We start from the raw sequence: 22,957 nt of genomic DNA, 5'->3' as shown, positions 1-22,957 counted from the left end.
TATGTGGTCGATGCCAGGTCTGAATAAACAGCGATAATACTGGTATCCGTCAGTGATACACCTGTTTCAGTAGTGACGTTTCTATTTGTGTTTAAGCGGTGGGTCGGTCTGAAGGAGGAAACTTCATAAGTGAAGTGCATTAAACTTAAGCGCCTTGTGCCTGTTATTGGACGGTGAAATATTGCCCGATTAGTCGGAAAGTGAGCTCCAGTTCGTAAAATACCGGGATTCACAGTCCAGGCATTTCACTGGTGGAGTCACGGTGGTCTTTCAAGTTCAGTAGAAATTTAGAGAGTTATTCAATATGAAATTTCCAAGAACAGGTGGTGGTCAAGGGATCTCACGAGGTGATGTGATTAAAATTAATGCGATCCCATTTTGCAGCACATCGTGGACAAACGAACCCTTCATGTTCCGCTTAAACATTTCACCTTATACCCTTAACATATGACCACGAGACATCAGACTCCACCAGACTGACATCCCTCAGCCTGGAGGTGAGACACTCTGGATCACTGTTTCTGGTACCCGGAGCAGCAGTACCCTTAGTTCACTGTTTCTCCTCGAATGTGAGTCAAGCCCAACACCAAGACAGAAATTTCCAGAGGTTTATTGATTTCATCATGACAAATGCAAATTAAACAATGCGTGACCTCCGAGAATATATGAGCTGCTCTCGAATTTTCACAGAACTACAAAAGTTTATTTGTGTAACAGATAGACAAGGTACAGATATTCAGTATTTACAGGACAGTGAGTACACTCAGATTTTAAAAAATGGTTACTATCGTCTATTCAGTTAATTCTACCACTCTCAGAAATCCTCCACCGAACTCATTGCGGCCGCCTGTTCCCTCTCCAAGGACAGCCGGCAACAAACGTATCCTCAGAAGAGTAGTCAGACTGAGCAGCGCCCTCCGCCGTCTGGACCCGTGAGAGACCATCATGGCCACCAGGAGGTCTGTACTGGGTGCCCGTATATCAGGAGCGTTGGACAGCCAGAACCTGAGCAACAGCTCCGTCAGATACTCAAACAGGACTGTAACCTCTCTCACAGTCACACGCAATTAACTGACCGGCAACAACGAATGACAGTTTGAATAATCAGACCCGTTTCTCACCGTCACTCTGCATCGGGGAACAATTCAGGGCCGTGTCCGGGATCCTGCAGATTCATGATCACGACCGAGGTATTTGTTTATTTAACATCATTCTATCGGCCAGACTGCCAAATGTATATCGGCCAGACCACAGAACACAGAGCATAGAATAGTACAGCACAGTACAGGCCCTTCGGCCCACAATGTTGTGCCGACCCTCAAACCCTGCCTCCCATATAGCCTCCCACCTTAAATTCCTCCATATACCTGTCTAGTAATCCCTTAAATTTCACTAGTGTATCTGCCTCCACCACCAACTCAGGCAGTGCATTCCACGCACCAACCACTCTCTGAGTGAAAAACCTTCCTCTAATATCCCCCTTGAAGTTCCCTCCCCTTACCTTAAAACCATGTCCTCTTGTACTGAGCAGTGGTGCCCTGGGGAAGAGCGCTGGCTGTCCACTCTGTCTATTCCTCTTAGTATCTTGTACACCTATATCATGTCTCCTCTCATCCTCCTTCTCTCCAAAGAGTAAAGCCCTCGCTTCATAAATCTCTGATCATAATCCATACTCTCTAAACCAGGCAGCATCCTGGTAAATCTCCTCTGTACCCTTTCCAGTGCTTCTACGTCCTTCCTATAATGAGGCGGCCAGAACTGGACACAGTACTCTAAGTCTGGCCTCGGGAAACTTGTGCCCCAGACTGAGTCCCACACCACCAAGCTCCTTCTGTCTGTGTAATTCCATGGGGTCCCACTTGGGAAAGTTCTCGAACCATGACTGCCGGCAGAAGTGCGCAGCTGGACAGGAGGCGGAATACAGCTTTGTGGGACCTCCTCTGACGTCACTGAGTGATCGTCGTGAGTCGCGTTGCATTGGAACTGTTGGAAATTATACCTGCAGCACAGACATTAAAGTGCAGGGCGGGTAATCGCCAAAAATGTCTCCATTCCGCGGGCGGGAAGTTCAATCATTCGGATGTTCACAGGATTACTGTCAGTCCGGGTCTGCGTTTCTGCAGAGATCTCAGTTCTTTCTTCCCTGTCTCACTGAACTGATTGCTCCACAGACTGAAAAAGATGGAAGAATGAAGAGGAAATAGACGAATTACAGGACGGTATTAGTAAAAGGGGGCAGAGGTTAATGTTTCAACAACGCTCACAGACAAATAACGGTCGGTCCGCTAATATTTTATCAAAGTGAATATAACACAAACACTCACTCCATCCACTCCAGACTCGGGACGGCCAGTATGAGACGGCGTAGAGCGGGGACAGATCGGTCTGTGAGCGAGTTTGTTCCCACAATTAGCTCTATAAGTGATCCGTTTTTGCTGAGAGCGGAAACGAGGTCCTCGGCACCAAAATCTGTGAGACCAACATCCCCCAGGCTGGAGATGAGAAAGATTGTGGGTGAAAGACACAGAGAGACAGGAGATGGTACAAATGCCCTGTGTTTATAGAAACACAGTAAACATACAACACAGTACAGACCCTCCGGCCCACAAATAGTGCCGAACATGTCCATACCTTAGAAATTACTAGGCTTACAGATAGTCCTATATATTTTTAAGCTCCATGTACCTATCAAAAAGTATCTCAAAAGACCCTATCGTAACCGGCTCCACCACCGTTGCCGGCAGCCCAATCCACGCAATCACAACTCTCTGTGTAAAAACAGCCTCCGTTGCTCCAAGGAGAAAAGGCCGAGTTCTCTCAACCTATTCTCATAAGGCATGCTCCCCATCCAGGTAACATCCTTGTAAATCTCCTCTGCACCCTTTCTATGGCTTCCTCATCCTTTCTGTATTCAGGCGACAAGAACTGAGCACAGTAATCTAAGTGGGTTCTGACCAGAGTCCTATATAGCTGCAACATTACCTCTCGGCTCCTAGATTCAGTTCCACGATTGATGAAGGCCAATACACCGTACGCCTGCTTAACCACAGAGTCAACCTGCTCAGCTGCTTTGAGCGTCGACTCGGAACCCAGGATCCCTCTGATCCTCCACACTGCCGAGAGACTGGCCATTAATAAAATATTCTACCATCATATTTGACCTACCAAATGAACCACTTCACACTTATCTGGGTTGAATTCAATCTTCCAATTCTCAGCCCAGATTTGCATCCTATCAATGTCCCGCTGAAACCTCTGACAGCCCTCCACACTATCCACAACACCTCCAAGTATTGCGTCATCAGCAAACTTATTAACCCATCCCTCCACTTCCTCATTCAGGTCATTTATAAAAATAAATCACGAAGGGTAAGGGTCCCAGAACAGATCCCTGTGTCACTCCACATGTCTCCTTACTTACTCAATAATCGTTGCATGGGGTACCTTATTAAATGCCTTGCTGAAATCCATATACACTACATCTACTGCTCTACCTTCAACAATGTGTTTAGTCACATCCTCAAAAAATTAAATCAGGCTCGTCAGGCACGACCTGCCCTTCACAAAGTCATGCTGACTATTCCTAATCATATTTCTACCTCTCCAAATGTTCTTTAATCGTACCTCTCAGGATCTTCTCAATGGTCAATGATCTTCTCAATGATCTCCTCACTGGTCTATAATTTCCTGGACTACCTGTACTCCCTTTCTTGAATAAAGGAACAACATCCGCAAGCCTCCAATCCTCCGGAACCGCTCCCGTCCCCACTGATGATTGAAACATCATCGTCAGTGGCTCAGCGATCTCCCTCTCCTCCCACAGTAGCCTGGTATACATCCCATCCGGTCCCGTCGACTTATCCAACTTGATGCTTTCTAAAAGCTCCAGCACATCCTCTTCCTTAATATCTACATGCTCAAGCTTTTCAGTCTGCTGCAAGCCATCCCTACAATCATCAAGATCCTTTTCCATAGTGAATACTGAAGGAAAGTATTCATTCAGTACCTCTGCTATTTCCTCCCGTTCCATACATACTTTCCCACTGTCACACTTGATAGGTCCTATTCTTTCACGTCTTATCCTCTTGCTCTTCACATACTTGCAGAATGCCTTGGGGTTTTCACACTCCACCCCATCTAAAGTCCTTGCTCTAGGGAGATGCCAAAAGATATTTGGGAAATTAAAATCTCCCATCAAGACTCCTCTGTTATTATTACACCTTTATTATTAAGATCTGTTTCCCAATCTGTTTCTCCATATCCCTGTTACAACTGGGCGGCCTATAAAAACACCCAGTAAGGTTATTGACCCCTTCCTGTTCCTAAACTCCACCCACAGAGACTCCATAGACAACCCCTCCATGACTTCCTTCTTTTCTGCAGCCGTGACACTATCTCTGATCAACAGAGCCACGCCCCCATCTCTTTTGCCTCCCTCCCTGTCCTTTCTGAAACATCTAAATCCCGGATCTTGAAGTAACCTATCCTGTTCCTGAGCCATCCAAGTCTCTGTAATGGCCACCACATCATATCTCCATGTACTGATCCACGCTCTAAGCTCATCCGCTTTGTTCACAACTCTCCTTGCATTAAAATAGACGCATCACAATCCTTCGGTCTGACACGCGTCCCTTCTCTATCACCTGCCTATCCGCCCTCTCACATTGTCTACAAGCTTTCTCCATTTGTGAGCGAACCTCTTCTTCCCCAGTCTCTTCAGTTCGGTCTCACCCCTTAACAATTCTAGTTTAAACTCATCCCTGTAGCCTCAGCAAAGCTCCCCGCCAGGATATTGGTCCCCGTGGGATTCAAGTGCAACCCATCCTTTTTGTACAGGTCAATCCTGGCACAAAAGGGGTCCCAATGATGCAGCAATCTGAATCCCTGCCCCCTGCTCCAATCCCTCATCCACGCATTTATCCTCAACCTAATTCTATTCTTATTTTCACTGTCGCGTGGCACAGTCAGTAATCCCGAGACTACTACCTTTGCGGTCCTGCTTCTCAACTTCCTTCGTAACTCCCTGTACTCTTTTTTCAGGGCCTCATCCCTTTTCCTATATATGTCATTGTTACCAATATGAACCACGACCTCTGGCAGTTCTCCCTCCCACTGCAGGATATCTTGGACGCGATCTGACACATTCTTGACTCTGGCACCTGGGAGGCAAACAACCATCCGAGTTTCTTTCCTGCGTCCACAAAATCGCCTGTCTGACCCCTTAACTATACAGTCCCCTATCACTATTGCCTTCCGCTTCCTTTCCCTAACCTTCTCAGCCACAGGGCTAGACTTTGTGCCAGAGGCACTGCCACTAACGCTTCCCCCAGGTAGGTTGTTCCCTCCCCCAACAATACTCAAACATGAGTAGTTATTGTCAAGGGGTACAGCGACAGGGATATTGTCTAGGACCTGAGTCTTTCACGTCCCTCTCCTGACTGTGACCCACTTGTTTGTCTCCCGTGGCCCCGGTGTGACCACCTGCCCATAACTCTTTTCTATCACCCCTCGTTCTACCTGACCAGGCGAAGGTCATCGAGCTGCTTCTAAAGTTCTCTAACTCGGTCCCTTAGGAGCTGCAGCTCAACACCCCCGGTGCAGATATGGTGCAGACTCCAGGACCTCCCACATTTGACACCGAACACAGAAAACTGGCCTCAGTCATATACTTCCTCTTTTCCGCAAATAACACCGGTTAACCTACCTCGCCTCGTCCCGCTACCGCCAAAGCCCTATCACTCTGCTGCCTCTGACTCCTCTGCCCGCACCGAACGCTACCAGTTGGATATGACCTTTTTAAAACTTTCGCGCTCTACTGTCGCGTGCCTCTCTTTTACCTCGATTGGTAAAAACTGCCTTGGCTCCGAAAATCAGCCGTTCACTCGTAGCCTTCTTGCTCCGAAACATCATTACTCATCACTTTAATGTTGGGTGTCAGACACCCACTGACTGTAAACACTATCTCCCACCGTCTGGAACTTACTCCAGTTTCCGTATTTTGCACTCCGGGTTCCTCAGCGCCGCAGACAACACTTTCACTCCTGAATCTCCCAGTTTATTTCGACTCAGGTAGAGATCCGTCAGTGATTGGTTTTTACTGAGATCGGAGACGAGATTCTCGGCACCAGAATCTGTGAGACCGACATTGTCCAGGCTGGAGGTGAGAGAGAATGAGGGGGAAAGACACAGAGAGACAGGAGACAGTACAAATCCCCGGTGTTTATCAGTAATACAAATACTGATCACATTAATGTTCAGTGTCAGATACCCAGTGACTGTAAACACGATCTCCCACAGTCTGGTACTTACCGCAGTTTCTGTATTTTACACTCTGGGTTCCCCAGAGCCGCAGACACCAGTTTCACTCCTGAATCTCCCAGTTTATTCCACCCAAGACTAAACACAAACAGACAAAATGATGAACAAAGTGATTCAAACCGTTGGTCTGAGGGAATTTCTCTCACTCGGACATTTCAGGAAACATTAAATCCTTCAGTAAATCACTGATCGGAATTCCCATCACTGCCCAGTTCCATGGTATTCACCGAATATCAGCAATTTAGTCTGTGAACTCCACATATTCTGTATCATTCCCTGGCCTTTAGAAAAATGATCCTGACGTGAGAAGATCGGAAGGGACAGAGTTGAATGATGGGAGGAGGAGTTATGAAACTGGAAACTCTCCATGCGGAATTATGCAAGAGACGCTCTCCAGAGAAAATGGGTGAGAAGATGTAGGAGTTTGTAGATGCAGAGTAGGATTTGGGTGAGAGATCCACACAGCTGGAACGGGGTGGGAAAGAGAGATTACCACAGAAGGAAGGGGGATCCCCATATGAGGAACAGCGATCCCGCAAGTAAAAAGTTGTGATGCAGAGAAATCTCACAGATAACTTGCCAGTGTGGACCAGGACAGAGTACACTAACGCTCTGAATTGGCGCTCTGTGTCCCCGTAGGGATGATGTTCTTAACTCAACTACCATTAGACCAGTTCAACATTCGATCCCCTGGACATTTGCCATAAATCTTCACAATCTGATGTTATGTAGTTTTACCCAAGTTCCATTATATTGAGGCAACACAATGGAACTGTTTCACAGTTCAGAGTGAGAGATAAATCGTTACCTCAACTCCTGGCACTTGGGCAGCCCGGGTCCCAGCCGCTGGATTCCTTCACCCTGAAAGTAGCAGTCCTGCAGGTCGAGGTGTTTTATTGTATCACAGAGTCCGATGACATGAGACAGGACCGCGCAATCAATCGGGGTCAGTGTCATTCCACTGAATGGAAGTGTTTCCATAGACCCCAGTGCGGCCTGAGCCAGTCCACGATTCTGAGACTCAAACAGGTAGTGCAATGTGTTCAGGAGGCTCCTTTTACCAGCTTTTCTACCCGTGTTTTCAATCTGGCGTTCAACCTCCTCCTTCACCCAGTCAATCACTCGGCAGGTTGTTTTATTGGGAAATTGACCCAGAAACTCCTCCAGGCCCCGAGCTGTCATTGGGTTGGAGAGACCAGCAACAAAACGGAGAAATACCTCAAATCGCCCATCTGTTGTGTTGTGGGCTCCAGTGAGGAATTTCAGGATATCCCCGGGATGTGGATTCAGGAATTGTGCGACTGCAGCTACAAACTCTTGGATGGTGAGGTGTGGGAATGTGTACACCACGCTCCGGGCAGAATCCTCTCTCTGCAAAAGCTCCATCAGGAACCCGGACAGGAACTGGGAAGGCTGCAGGTTGTAGTTGATTAAATCTCCATTAGTAAATACAATCTTCGTCTCGGACACTCCTCTGAAGGCCATCTGACCAACCCTGAGTAACACATCACGGGGGTTCTCAATCTCACGGCCGTGGTTTTTCAGGATGTTGTAAATATAGTAGGAGTACAGTTGTGTGATGGTCTTGGGAATTCGCTGCGGGTCCCGGACTGTTTGTGTGAAGAAGGGGCCCAGTGCCAGAGCGAGGATCCAGCAGTAGGAGGGGTTGTAGCTCATGGTGTACAGCATCTCGTTAGCCTCCACGTATCTGAAAACAGCTTCCGCTACCGTCTGATCTTCAAAATACCTGATGAAAAATTCCCTCCGTTCTTCACCAACAAATCCCAGGATTTCAGCCCAAACACTGATCGCTGCCTTTTCCAATAAATGTAACGCAGTGGGGCGGGTGGTCACCAGCACTGAACACCCTGGGAGCAGCTTGCCCTGGATTAAACTGTACACAATGTCCGACACTTCACACCACCACTCGGGATCTGGGCACTGGTGCTTGGGTTCTGTATCTCTCCGACTGTCGGCAAAATCGATTTTGTGCTTGAATTCATCCAAGCCATCAAATATAAACAACAATCCCTCTGGGTACTTCCAGACCTCTGTCAGGATATTTTCAAAGTAAGGATAGTGATCCAGAATCAGTTCCTTCAGGTTTATTTGATAATTAAAGGAATTTAAATCCCGAAATTTGAAACGAAATACAAATTGGAATTGTTGGTATATTTTCCCCGTGGCCCAGTCATAAACAATCTTTTGTACCATTGTTGTTTTCCCGATCCCAGGGGCTCCGGCCACTGCTGCTGAACTACCTGCATTTGGTCCTGCGAAGAATCTCTTCATTTGGTCCCAAAAACTATATGAGTAATTGTTCTGAAAGAGATCATCAAAGCGGATTTTCTCCAGCTCCATCCGAAGTTGTTTTTTCCTCCACTCCTCATGGTCTCTGCCTCTTGCCAGCAGCTCATGTTCCACCAGTCTCCGATCTCGAATTGTAGATATGACCGTGAGCTCAGCGTATCGATCAACCAGCTGGAAAACCTTCACCTTCTCCCTCATCAGGATCGTGTTCACTCTCAGTGTTTCAGTTTGTGCCCGCAGAGTCTCCTTGTGTTTCTGTTGAACATCTTCCATGGAAACAGAAAACATTGTCAAAATGTTAAATGGCTCAACAGACCAAAAAAAATAATAAATTCAAATATCAGTGTTTGAGATTACATGAATTAATTCAATGCTCTACTGAAGACGGAGTTAACCCACAGTACTGGACAAATCACAGTTGTGGTTATACTGAGGGAGTGATGCACACTCCCTTCACAGATCATCTTCTGCTAAGCAACTCCACGATGGAGTAGAGTCGATGGCTCGGACCGTGATGCTTCGGCAAGTCTGGAAAAGGGAAAGTCTGAAAGAAAAGGAAAGAAGACCATTGAAGGGGAAAAACGGTGGAGGAGAGGGAGGGGATGTGTAGCCAGTGAGATAACTTGACAGAGGGAAAAGGGATGGGTAATGGGAGCCATTTCTGGAGCTTTTGGAAAACGATTTTCATACCATCACGTTGGACCCTACCCAGACGGAAATCTGCGTTCTGCTGTTCGATACTGTGATGTTAGACTTCCTGAGGTGGGATTGGTGATTGCAAGAGGATCCCTCTGCCTTCACCTGTTGTAGGAGATGACAAATTTCGGGAGTCCACATCGAAATTTGGATAGCTGTCTGAGGGCCATGACAAAACCAAATGGCTTCCAGTCCTCCAAAGCCAACAATGTAAACCTGCCGCCCAGCTTCTAACGGGAGCTAAAAAGATATATGCATTCTCAGAGTGAAATAAAGACTTTGAGATTTCCGTTCCATCGCTTTACCTTTCAGATGTTTGGGCACTTCAGATAAACCCCGCTCAGTGTCCATGTAGGCGAACTGGCCGTCACCTGTTCAAACAGATTAACCTGCATGAAGTCTGTTCTGTGTAATACTGTAAATTCATCAGCATTTACATCTGTAACACACAGTGTATTGTTCACCGTACCACGTTCCCGTATTTCATTCAATATTCTGCTCAGCTTCGGTAAATTGTGACGTAGTTTCACAAAGGATTCCCACATCAGCCTCCGGGCCCCGGAGCCCTTCTCCATCACCAGATCCAGGAGGAGTTTGGAAGCGCCCGAACGGTTTCCCTTCTCCGCGAGCTCAGTCACGCTCTGTAATGAACAATGGGGAATATATTGAGGAGCGGAGGGATGGGTACAAATCTACCCTAAACATGGACTGACCTAGCACATTCTGCTCCCCACAGATCACTAACAGCCATTGAAGTGTTCATAGCGGGAGAAAGATTTTAAAGGAATCGAGTGGGGTCAGTCAGGAGTCTCTGCACGTCACAGATGGCGGGGAATTATCCACTTGACGAGTTTTAAGCGTAGCACACATAGCGTGAGTGAGCCAGAAATAGAGTGCGCAGCTGAGGCTTTGTGTCAGAGAGGGTTCAATGAGGAGCGGTGGAGGCTTTAGGTAGTTTTTGGATAATATTTTACCTCTTTTTCATTATCAGAACATTGGGAATGCTAGACAGAATAGTGGAATGCTTTTCCTACAGAGTGCAGCAATACAGGGAGACCTCCAGTGTCCCCGATAATTACACCGTCAGGAAGTGCAGCTTCTTACAGACTGTGCTGAGGAATTGGAGCTGGAGCTGGATGAACCCGGGATTACTCGGGAGGCTGAAAGTATGACTGACAGTCTATACAGGGAGGGAGCTATACACAAGGCGCGAGACACAGGCAACTGGGTCACCGGCAGCGGGGCGGAGTGGGGATAGGCAGCCACTGCGGGGAACTCCTCTATAAAAGATATACGGTTTTCAATTTCGTGGTATGGCCGAGCAGAGGAAAGCCACGGTGATTATATCTCTGGTTCTGAGTTTGGCGTTGTGACTCGGAAGGGATGAGAAGTGCTGAGCTGCACTGACAGGGGGAATTCAATGGTCAGGATAACAGACTGGAGATTCTATTTACGAGAATATGACTTCTGGATGGTGTCTTGCCAACGCCAGGGATATCTCCCGTCGAGTCTGACACATTATGAATGTCAGAGGTCGTGGTCCATGTTGTTACCAATGACAAGAGTAGGAAGTGTGATGACGTCCTGCAAAATGATTTCATGGAATTAGATGCTAAGCTAAAGTGCAGGAACCCTAGGACTGTGTTCTGGTGATTGCTATCCGTACCGCGTGCGAATGAGGCCTGAAATAGGACGATAATACAGTCTAACGTGTGGTTGACGAGATGTTGCATTATGGAGGGCTTCAGATGTTTGGATGATTGGGCCCTCTTCCAAGGAAGATGCGACATGGAGAGAGGTGATCGTTTTGCTCCTGAACTGGAGGGGGACAGATAACCTTGCGGAAAGGGTTGTTAGCGCTGCATTGGGATGGGGGAGGTTTTAAACTTGAGTTGCAGGGGGATGAAGAACCAGAGAGGATAATGGAACGGCTGTGTGGGAAATATGTTGTCAAGCGATTTACAGAGTCAGGACACTAAACAAGGTGAAACTAATGTTCCGAGTTGCGTATTATTTCTTTGCAATGAGTATTGTAGGAAAGGCAGATGAGGCTAGCGCATGGATCAGCACACTGAATTGCAGCATTGTAACCATTGATGTGATTTGGTAGGGAGAGGTTCAGGACTGGCTGTTCAGCATTACAGGATTCCGTTGTGTTTGACATGATTCGATAGAGCGGGAGGGATTACAGATGGAGAGGTGGCATAACTAGTCAGAAAGAAATGTCCCTGCATTGTCCAGACAGGACAAATTGGAGGGCTCGTCTACTGAGACTGCATGGGTGAAACTGAACAATAAGAAAGGGATGGGATTGTATTTTCGAGCACCCAATAGTCAATGAGTTTTAGAGGATCAAATTTGTAGGGAGATCACGGACAGTCGCAATAAACACAAGGTTATGATGGTAGGTGACAGACTTGTGTGCAGGTAAACACTTTGGATCTGGTGCCATTAGCTTAAAGATCATTACGGAACAGGGTACGTCTGGTCTTCGGGTTAAGAATCTAAATTGGAGAAAGGACAATTTTAATGGAAGCAGAAGGGATTTGAGGACAGTGGATTGGGACCGGTTGTTTTCTAGTACAGATGTGCTTAGTAAGTGTGAGGCTTCCAAAACTGAAATTTTGAGAGTACAGAGTTCGAGTGCATAAATGACCACAAGTACAGAGTTTGACTGACGGAATAAAAAGCAAGAGTAAGACATTTAGGGAACCTTAGGTTTTGAGAGATATTCAGATCCTAAGCACATAACAAGTACAGGTTCGAAGGATCAAATGAGGTACTCGATGAGTACAAGAAATGCAAAAATCTGGAGAGCTAAAGAATGGCATGAGATTGCTCGAGCAGACAAAGGAAAATAGAATTCCAAATTCGTCATCAAATGTATTTCGAACAGAATTATACCAATGGACAAAATTGGTCCTCTTCAAGTTCAGAATGGGCCTTTATGCATGAAGCTGAAAATGGTGGGGAGATTTAAATGGAATTTTTTGCATTTATATTTACTGTTGTATATTACACTGCTGTTTTGCCTCACTATAAAGACTCTGGAGATATGCAGAGTCTTTGGAGTGAGGCAAAAAAGCAGTGAAATCATGGACACTATACAGATTATAGAGGAGGCGGTATTTGTTGTCTTGAAGCAGATTAGCCTGGATAAATCCCTAGTTCTTTCCTTCGTACCTCTTTTGAGGCTAGTTCAGAGATTGCAGGTGCTCTGACAAAGGTATTTAAAACGTCAGATGTGGAAGTATTGGAGGGTAATTAATTTTGTTCTGCTTTTTAAAAAGGCTGCAAGAATAAGCCAGGGATTTATAGGCTGGTGAGCCTGACACCAGTGGTGGTAATGATATTTACAATTATTCTAAGGGACTGAATATTAATATTTGTATGGACAAGGATTGATTAGGGATAGTCAATACTGATTTGTGCCCTGTTGATCCCGTCTAACCAATCTTATAGCTTCTCGAGGATCTCACCAAGCAAATAATGAAAACCAGTCAGTGGATGATATCCACATGAACTTCAGCAAGGCCATTGAGAAGATCCGTCATGAAAGCTTGATCAATAAGATTAAGTTGCTTGCCATTCGTGACATGGCAGTAAGTTAGTTTAGATATTGGATTTGCGAGAGAAGCTAAGAGTGGTATTAGAGTTTTGCTTCTCTGACTGAGGGTCTATGACTAGTGGTGTGCAGCAGGGATCTGTACTGGGTCTGATGCTGTCTGTCATATATATCAATGCTCCGCATGACAATCTGGTAAACTGGGTCAGCAAATCTGTGGATGACACCAAGGTAGTGACAGCGAGGAAGGTTATCAGAGCTTGCAGCGGGACATGGAACAAGTAGAAAAAGGCAGAATGGAGATTCAGAGATAGAATTTAATGAAGACGTGTGAGATGTTACATTTTTTGAAGACAAACCATGATAACACTAAGACATTGAGTGGTAGGACATTGAACAGTGCAGTAAAACTAAGATATCAGGGAATACAGATCCATGGGCTTTCATAAATCAGAATATTGAACACAGAAATCGGGATATTATGTCGAAATTGATTTTGCAGTGGCTAATTTGAAACAATGTGTGCACCTACCTATCGGAAGGATATCAATAAGATTGAACAAGTGTAGAAAAATATTACAGATTGTTGCCAGGACTTGAGGACCTGAGATAATGGGAAAGTGTGAATAGGCTCGGACATTACTCCATAGAATGTAGGAGGACCAGGAGAGGTGTGATAGAGGAATACACGTTTATAACAGGTATAGAGAGAGTTAGCGCGAAAATGGATTTACTACTGAGGTTGGGTGGGACAGGAATTAGAGGTCATGGCGTAAGGAGGACAGGTGAAAGGCAAGGTGAGCGGGAACTTCTTCACTCAGAGGCTGAAAGCGTGGAATAGCTGCCGTGCTGCCACTGGAATTAGTCGATGTACATTTGAGTTGGGTATTTAAAATCAGTTTGGATGTTCATTCAATGGGAGTGTGATGGACGTCTCCTGTCCGAGTTCGGATCAAAGGGACTAAGCAGATAATAGGTCGGTGTGGACTAAATGGGCAGAAGAGCCTGTTGCTGTACTGTAGAGTTTGATGACTATTGCTAGGTCAACCTATGGCAGGCTCACTGTTGATTTTCCCTCGGGTAATCCCCGGTGAACCACAGCAGGTTCACACTTCACTGCCAGGCTCCATGGGGAGTCCAGTGTCAGCCTGCAGCTGGGAATTGGCAGTGAGGGACAGGGAGCAAATTTAGGAATATTGTGCATGTGTGACAGACCAAAGTCAACTGTTGGTAATGTTGAGTAAGAAATTTGGACTAAAATTGTCAGCTGCCTCACGTGGAATGTAGTGTTTGGTATGGTGTGTGGCTCTTCACTGAAATTCAGTCTGGTTGGTAATAGGTGAATGCACTCCAGTAGCACGAGGACCATTGGAAAGCTGTTTCTTTGTAATTCTGTGTTAGCTGTAGATTATTCGAATATTTTCAGTGATACTAATGTTGAACTTCCAAGTGTTAACAGTATATGCCGTGGTAACTACAAACTCAAATTGGAACAGTCACAAGGAACAAAAGGTAACAGAACCATGAGGCATGTTGTGATATTGATTTAAAAGAAAGGGTCAGCAGTTCAAATGAGAGACGATAGTCAGTGCTGCCTGGTCAGTTGAAAATGGGTTTGAAGTTAGACTCAAGAAATGAGTTGAGAAATAAGTCATTATATATTTGATATGTGGGAAACCCGGGGGTCATCAGGAGAACACAGATTAGAGAATGCCCTTTAAGGTTGAACATTGGGAACATGATGTGATGTCAGACAAAGTGGTGTAAAGTGGTTCTCTGTCCTCTTGCAATGTCCGTCAAGTGTCATATTACTAAAGTCACCTGTCAATCATTTTCTGTATCCTAACCTGGATAAAAATGAAAGTGGTCAGTTAACTGGAAAGGGGATTGTATTGGTGAATAAAGGTTCAGGATTTCCGCAGATGAAAGCACTTTTTTTGATGTTCACCACATGCATTGCAGGATTTTCATAGCCCAGTGGTACCGCTGCGCCGGCTCTGTTGGTCTGTGATTGATTCAGTAGAATCTACACTCAGTCTAAGTTCCTTCCACTTACATGATACTCTCGCTCATTGAAATGATGATCATGTGTTAACATGAAACCGACTCCCTCCACACCCTGCTCAATCGCCTGCTCCAGTCGCTCCTTGTAGAATCTTGTCAACTGGAACAGTTTGTGATCATCACAATTTGACAGGAAGGTGGAGATGGCGGAGTTCAGATCTGTAGTTGGTCATAGAACATAAAATAGTAGAGTGTACCATTCGTATGTGGACATGATGCCAATATAAACCAGTCCCACCTTCAGGAACATGATCAATATCCCTCAGTTCCCGGGCTACTCATGAGTTCAAACGCCTCTCAGATGCTGCTGAGTATCTGTTTCCAGTCCCTCCCTCGGCAGCACATTCCAGTCATTGATCACTCTCTGTGGAAAACATGCATCCTAAATCCCCTTTAAACTTTACCCTCTAACCTTACACCTATTCCCTCTGGTATTTGTGGTGAAACTCATCTGCACCCTCTCCAGACCCTTCACATCATTCTCGTGAAGTGGTTACCAGATTTTTGCACAATACTGAAATTGCCTCTTAACCGAAGTTCATCCAGTTATAGCCCAACTTTTAAAAAATGCCTCAACTCATCGTTAGCACGCGACCAACTGTGTTGCCTCTTTCACAGAGCTATGCATATCTATCTCAAGACCAGTCCGTACATCAATCTTATTAACGGTCCCAGCATTCACTACGCACATCGCTTGCGAACTTAACCTCCCAAAGTGCAACTTCTCACATTTGCCCGAATTAACTGTGCCTGGTGACTCTCTGTTCATATTTTTTAGTTGGATGCTGAGCATTTTGACAACAGTCCCAAATTTACTCAACTCCGCCAACTGCGTAATTCGACGAATCAGTGCACCCACGTAGTTTTACAAAGTATATCATTTTGAGTAATTCTTAGTTCACTATTAATTTATTTAAATCACACACAACGCATGGCGAAACAGTGATCTTTGAGGACACTACTGTTCACAGATCTCCAGCCAGAATAACGCTCCTCCTGTCCTGATTCTGGAAGCATTTCCAGGAGATCGTGGTGTCTGACAGTGTCAAAAGCTTTTGTATAGTCGATTAAACATAGGTAGATGGCTTTTTGCACCTGGATGGCTCGTTCACAGGTCATCCATAGCATGAAAATTGCCTTTCTGTTTCCTGTGTTTTCCACAAAGCTGCATTGTACTTTAGTGTTTTCTGGTTTTATAAGCGTCTTGCTCTCATCGTGATTACTCTGAGAATAATTTTTCCCACTTGGTTCATCAGGCTTATTGTACGATGTAACTCACATTCTGTTGCTCCTTCTTTCTTTGGAAATGTGATGAACACTGATTTACTTTAATCATCAGGTATCTCCCCATGATCATAGATTTCATCTGCTATTTCTGTTATTTTCTCTATTCCAAAATCTTCTAAGGCCAGTATCATTTCAACAGCGACGAGATGCTCTGCCATGTTTTGTTGTATTTATGGCTGCTCGAATCTCTGATTTTGGAATGTTAAGTCCTTCAAGATTCTTCTTTATGTTCGGCTATACTCGGACCAGACAGCATCCATCAGAATAGAAGAAGTGAGTGAGTATGTGAATATCATGAGAGGCAAGGCAATACCCGACGTATTCAACCTGTATAGTAAAAATATCTTGAGAAGTATCGAATACATCAAAGGACTCACAATTGGAGGCCAGAATATAAATAACATCCGATATGCTGGTGTTATCGTACTAATAGCAAGCTCAGAAACAAAACTTCAAGAACTATTCACTATAGTGGGAGCATAAAATAGTCGCAGAGGCCTCTCAATCAACACTAAGAGGACAGCAAACATGGTCATCTCCAGAAAGACAAACATCCAACAATGTGTGATCAAGATCGGAAATACAAACATCAAACAAGTCAACAAATTCAGATGTCTTGGCAGCCAAATAGCAAGTGATGGCAGGTGCGACACAGGTATCAAATACAGATTAGCGATGGTGAAATAGGCTTTCCAGAAAATGAAGACCATATTAACAGACAGAAAGATGAGCATGTACACTAAAAACAGAATACTGCAGTGCTACATTTATTCTATCCTGATTTATGGAAGTGAATGCTGGACCATTTGCCCAGCAGTGGAAAAGAGACTAGAAGCAGGTGAATTATGGCTCTACAGGAGAATGTTTAAAATATCGTGGACTACACACACGTCAACTGAAGATGTTCTCAGAAGAGCCCAAGCAGTTAGATCACTCATACCAACAATAAGAGAAAGACAACTCAGATTCTTGGGAACATCATGCGGAAATATGAACTAGAGAAGCTCAGACTCTCTGGAAAGATCGAGGGTAGGAAACCGAGAGGAAGATCTCGGCTTCTGTACATCAAAGGCCTAGCCAGGTGGCTGCACATCAAGTAAATGAACGAGGGATAGATCTGTTTGGAAAGCCATAGTCACCAAGGTCCGCATTGGACATTGTACATAGACAGAGTCCTATTCTATTTTATATGCCCAAGACAACTTTCAAATCAATGTACAAATTCTCTAATTAAGATTCCTTAACCTGAAACGTTGATACTTAATTTCTCTCTACAGATGCTAGCTGACCTGCTGAATTCCTCCAGCATTTTGTGCGTTGCCTTCTCTACTTATCATTTTGTTTTATTTTAATCCTATTCGCCAAGGACATTTCACTACTTCGGTAGCCCCACTCCCCCCAGATTCCCTGTTTAAAATTTCTCCTGTTCACTGTCTCCCGCACCCAGCCGTTGTTCCACAATATAACGTTCTTTAACTCGTCCACGAAAAACAGACACCGGGAAACTCCGCTCACCTCCGTTGTGCAGCAACTCGAAAATCCGGGGAGAATTCAACAATGCCATTTCAAACTGGAAACAACATCTGTTTCTCTCACTGGCTGTTGGAGGCATTTTCCACATCAGAGTGTACCAAATATTCTGTCTGTTCCCTGGACTGTTGCATTGCCCGCTGCTGTATTCCTGTCTGAGTTTCACCCACTTATTCAGAAGCTCCTTCTCCTTTCACTCAGGTGAAGATTTGCCTGGTGTGCGGAGCGATTCGACCATTCCCCTTGTTAGTTCCCTGCGCTGGAGCAGGTGAATTGTTCCAGTGCTCAAGGTCGCTTTACCAGTAGGATCAATGACCCCGTTTAATGGTACTTTCTCTCTGCCCCTTTATCGGCCAAGTTTATTCCTCTGAACTATTGATCAGTTGACTACACGTGTATCATGATGATAAAGCTTTAATGAGAAAGAGTCCAGTGAGCATACCTGTGTCCATTCTGACTGACTGACGTTGGTTGATTGTCGTCTTCTTGACTGCTGTCCGGCTGGAAGAAAGCACCACCTACTGGCAATGACCTGAATTACACAAATAAAAGAGTGAGTCAGTTACTCTGCACTTGATGATTTTAACCACTTTTGTAAGGTCACTGCTCACTCTCCGACATTCCATGGAGTAAATGGAGATTGGAGCAAAGACCTCCAACTGAACACAAATTTCAAGAAGATAACGAGGAAATATAAGGAAACGTTTTTAAAGGAGTGATGCATTGAAGCTGAAGAAGCCAACAGGTTTGGACAGCAAAACAAGAGATCTGTTGCAGAAGATTAGAGAAATCAAAGGAATATTTCATATAAAATGAGCGTAGGAAAAGACAAAGAAGGGAAGGACCTTACTGAAGCAGAGCAGATCAAAACTTTTTGCCAGGAACACACAGAAGAACACAACAGCGAAGACACCTGCAATGACTCCTTCATCGATCTAGAACCGGACATTCTGGAAAGCGAAGTCGAATGGGCGATAGAAAACACCCAATAATAAGGATGCAGGGTGTGACAAGATTCCAGTTGAATTGTTTAAAACTCTAATAGGTGATGTTCTACTGAAAAAAAAAAGAACAACAACAATGACTTTTAGGCTGGATATAGATCCGTTTTTATCCCGATACCCAAGAAGGGAAATGTAAAGGAATGTTGTAATTACCGAACAATTTCACATGATAGCAAGTTAATGCCAAAGATAATTCAAGCAAGACTCCAGCAATATATGGATCGAGAACTGCCAGAGGTACAAGTTGGTCTTAGAAGAGGCAGAGGCACCAGAGACCAGTTTGCTAACCTATGCCGGATAATGGAAAAATCGAGGGAATTCCAATAAGGTATTTGTCTATGTTTTATTGTCTGCTCTAAAGCCTTCGATAGTGTGGACCATAATAAACTATGGCAAATCCTTAAAGAAGTGGACATCTAATCTGCCCTGTGAGAAACTTGTACGAAGATCAAGAAGCAACAGTCAGAACTGAACATGGAACAACAAACTGATTCAACATTGGGAAAGGAGTGCGACAAGGCTGCTTATTGTCACCATACTTATGTAATCTATATGCTGAACACATCATGGGGAATGTTGGTCTCGCGGACTCAAAGTTGCCAGATGAAAAATTAACAACCTCAGATACTACTGTAATGGCTGAAAGCGAGGAGGATCTGAGGAAGCTTCTGATGAAAGTGAAAGAGGAAAGTGGAAAGCTGCCCTCTGGATCAATATTAAGAATACCGGCTAGTCCTATCAACTCCGTGGTAATAAATGTAAAGGAAGTGGAAATAAGAACAGATTTTGTCGGTTCAACGTCTTCTATAGGTGGCAAATGTAGCCACGAAATTAAATAGCTCTTATTTCTAGGGAGGGCAGCAATAGGAAATTTAGGTAAAATACTGAAGTGCAGAGACGTAACATTGTCTACGAAGGACCGTAGAGTCAAGTCTATGGTATTTCCAGTTTTGATGTATGGCTCTGACAGCTGGACTATACTATAAATACAAAAGAATCAACGCCTTTGAACTTTAATACTGGAAGAAAGTGTTAAGCGTTCGTTGAACAGCAAGAAGATCCAACAAGTCAATAATTGATGAAATACAGCCAGACCGCTCACTAGGAAGCTTGAAAAGCTCAAATGTTTTGGCCACATCATGAGAAGACAGAATTCCTTGGAGAAGAATCCAAGGTAAAGCAGAAAGCAAAAGAAGGTGAGGATGACAGTGTCTACGATGGATAGATAATATTACTCGGAAAATGGGTTTGACCTTGGGGGATCTCAGGGCGACAGTTTCTTACAAGAAGGCTTGGTGTGCAGAAACACTGTTTTATTTGGCTGGATTCATGGGTTTTCATTTATGTTTGAATGACTATTGAATTTGAACATGTTGGACAATGATTGTATCATAAACAAAATACAGAATTCATATAAATGTTTTCAGTCAATAACAGACTTCTAATTGTTGCAATTTGTTCTTCAGATAAGTTGATAATGCAAACAGGAAACAACTAGGCTACAAGTATCTGACCCACAGCATCTAGTAGCAGAGTCTGCTGGCCCAATGTGCCTCTGTTTACTTTGTTCTTTAAACCCAGACACCTCAAGCAAAGACCAGCCACAGGGTCCCTCTATCCCATTGTGTCATACAGTAAGATCATTCCTTGCCCTCAAAATCACCCCAGCACCGCACTTGCAGGTCAACACTTTACCAGTGTCCGTTACAATATACTGAAGCCTTTTTCGTCCTCGCCGGTTCCTGTTACCCCCTGTTTTCCCACTTCAATCCGTCGCCTTTACAGCTCCGCAAACTCCTTGTCGAGGAAGAGTGACATTTAAAAGTAAAGAGCTTATTGGATTTTTCCCAGGAGTCAGGGTACTAAACATGTGGTGGGGTCTACGGGACGGGACTCCTTAATGGCGAAGCCCATTGGCTGCAGTGCTAAAGTGGCATTTGCTGCCACTAATAGGAGATAAGATAAATCCCATCACTTCACGGCAGTTATCTGATAAATGCTAGGCCCGCCCAGCGTGAATAAATCGTCTCAACGTCAGCCCCGGAGCGCGCGGGTGACGATGCTCCGCGAGAGGGCGCGCGTGGGCAGTGGGCGGGGCGGTGAGCTGGAGCGTTCAGTAGATGTGGAAACTGTAGAGTCATGGACAAGGAACGGGTAACGCGGCCTTCGGTCCCATACCGTGCTGGCCAGCTCACTGAATGAGTCAAAAGATATACCCCCCTAATGCAGCTGGGGCACACATTTAACGCACAAAGCTGAACGCAAATCATTAAATCAAGCAAACGGCTTGTGTTCAGCTCAACTATTATAAGTAAAATCATATCTCCCTTCACATACCAGTGAGCTTACATCAATTAAATTGTCGGAGTTTTGCCAGTCAACACAACAAAACACAGAACTGGACCACCCGGCCCCTCGAAACTGCTGTGCAGATAATGAGATCACGACCGAACTGATCTAAAATTTGATTACATATTCCCCCATGTCCATCCCTGTAACACTTCAATCCCGCTGTTTATCAAAAATATCGACCTTCAACAGAATCACAGTCTTTGCTTCCACTGGCCATTGAGCAGAGGAGATCAAAACACCCACAATCGACACAGGACCAGTAGATGCACTCGTCTGAAATTGGAAATTCTGGAAAAGGAACAGGTGTTCGCTGTACATCTATCAGACCCTTGCTTTGAATCGGGTGGCCGTTGTTCTTAATCTTTACCTAACCTGTGGAAAATGTCAATCAGGCAAACAGGCAACAGTAGGAATACACAAATCACTACCGCCAGAAGTGGCTTAAAAAAACCCAAATATCTTCTCGATCGCTGATGCAATGCACAGACAACTGGTTCTTTGGAAATAAAGATCGGAAATAAATATCGTAAGATGAATTATTCTCACCTCAATTCCCCAACGATATTCTGACAGATGGATACTGTGTATCGTTACTTACAAATAACCCCGCCCACTGCCCCACACAGATGTCTTGTAACCATGGCAACACACACAATGATGGAGGAACTCAGCAGGTCAGGAAGTTCTATTGGTTTGTATAAACAGTCGACGTTGCGGACCGAGTTCCTTCATCAGGACTGGACTGGAAAGGGGAGGAGGGCAGATGATTGACTGATTTGGAAGGTGCGGCTTGTTGTTTTGTGAGACTCGGTGCTCAGGGTCTGCGTGCAAGCAGCTGCCTGTCCGGTCACATTCCTCAGAACAGGGAGCGGCCGTTCCGCTGAAATCAAATCCAAACCGGTTCGACAAGACATTGTTGTTCAAATGTGAAGGAAGTTTAATATTGTATTTAACCCTTTCAGCTACATGGCGCGACGTAAAGAACATGACCTATAGCCTCCAAGGTAACAGTATCTTGTTCCATAGATGCTGCCTGGCCTGCAGATTTCCTCCAGCATTTTGTGTGTGTTGCTCCGATTTCCCGCATCTACTGTTTTCTTTTGTTTGAGAGAGATCTGTGATGGGTCACTGCCCCGTGGCATCTTCATAAGTCACTACCGGGTGAAAGATGCCTTCTGCTCGCACTCAGTAGAAACCACCCTGCAGAGTATTTCTGGTTGACGGCAAAGTCGTCGTTTCTCTTAATCGATTTGGATAGTAATTGACTCGTTACCAAGAACATATCAAGACTCCCCTCTCCCACAAAATTCACTCGCGATCCCGACCAAACCCGAGCCTCGCTGTAAACGCTGAATAGTTGTGCAGAATCATAGACAACACTTACCTCTGATGTTGTAACCGGACGGCGTTCAGTGTGGTCCGAGTCTGACTGCCCGGGTGATCGACAATGTTCCTGCACCAGTGTGCTCACCCTGTACGGAGAGTTGACTCTGAGCTGCTGCATTAACCTTTCTGTCCAGATTTCCGTGTAGATCTCTCATTTCTCTTTCACCGCAAGCAGTGGGGCGGAGTTTCTCTGTTTAACTCAGCGAGTCCCAGGCTGCGAATTTGATCCAGTCCGGGTTCTGGGAGGGTCTGAGCTCCGCCCTCTTTGTAAACGGGACTGCCCTGCGTCGGCACAGTTTCAGCTCAAACGTCCCTCACCTGTTTGGGTACAGGGAGCCGCCTTTCTGCTGAAATTAAACCAAAGAGTTCGGCTATATATATGTATTCTCATTCAACTGGAATAAATCTGGTCAAAGATTTCTCAGCTCTTCTCGATTCAGGGTAA

At 45.0% G+C, this 22,957-nt stretch overlaps 1 protein-coding gene across 1 annotated transcript; it reads right to left on the bottom strand.

The window, feature by feature from the left end:
* Positions 1–680: 680 nt before the first annotated feature.
* Positions 681–22,663, bottom strand: LOC140722113 (NACHT, LRR and PYD domains-containing protein 3-like). Its single transcript, XM_073036908.1, has 10 exons — positions 22,511–22,663; positions 18,213–18,302; positions 14,946–15,112; positions 9,794–9,965; positions 9,630–9,695; positions 7,127–8,894; positions 6,310–6,396; positions 5,984–6,154; positions 2,325–2,492; positions 681–2,172 (listed from the first exon to the last, which is right to left on the bottom strand). Exons 2-10 carry the CDS (start codon positions 18,220–18,222, stop codon positions 2,085–2,087), a joined length of 2,697 nt encoding a protein of 898 aa, XP_072893009.1. The 5' UTR covers positions 18,223–18,302; positions 22,511–22,663; the 3' UTR covers positions 681–2,084.
* Between the last annotated feature and the right edge of the window lie 294 nt (positions 22,664–22,957).

The sequence above is a fragment of the Hemitrygon akajei genome, unplaced genomic scaffold, assembly GCF_048418815.1.
Source record: "Hemitrygon akajei unplaced genomic scaffold, sHemAka1.3 Scf000069, whole genome shotgun sequence".
Taxonomy (NCBI): domain Eukaryota; kingdom Metazoa; phylum Chordata; class Chondrichthyes; order Myliobatiformes; family Dasyatidae; genus Hemitrygon; species Hemitrygon akajei.
This window is presented reverse-complemented; position numbering and strand designations above follow the sequence as displayed.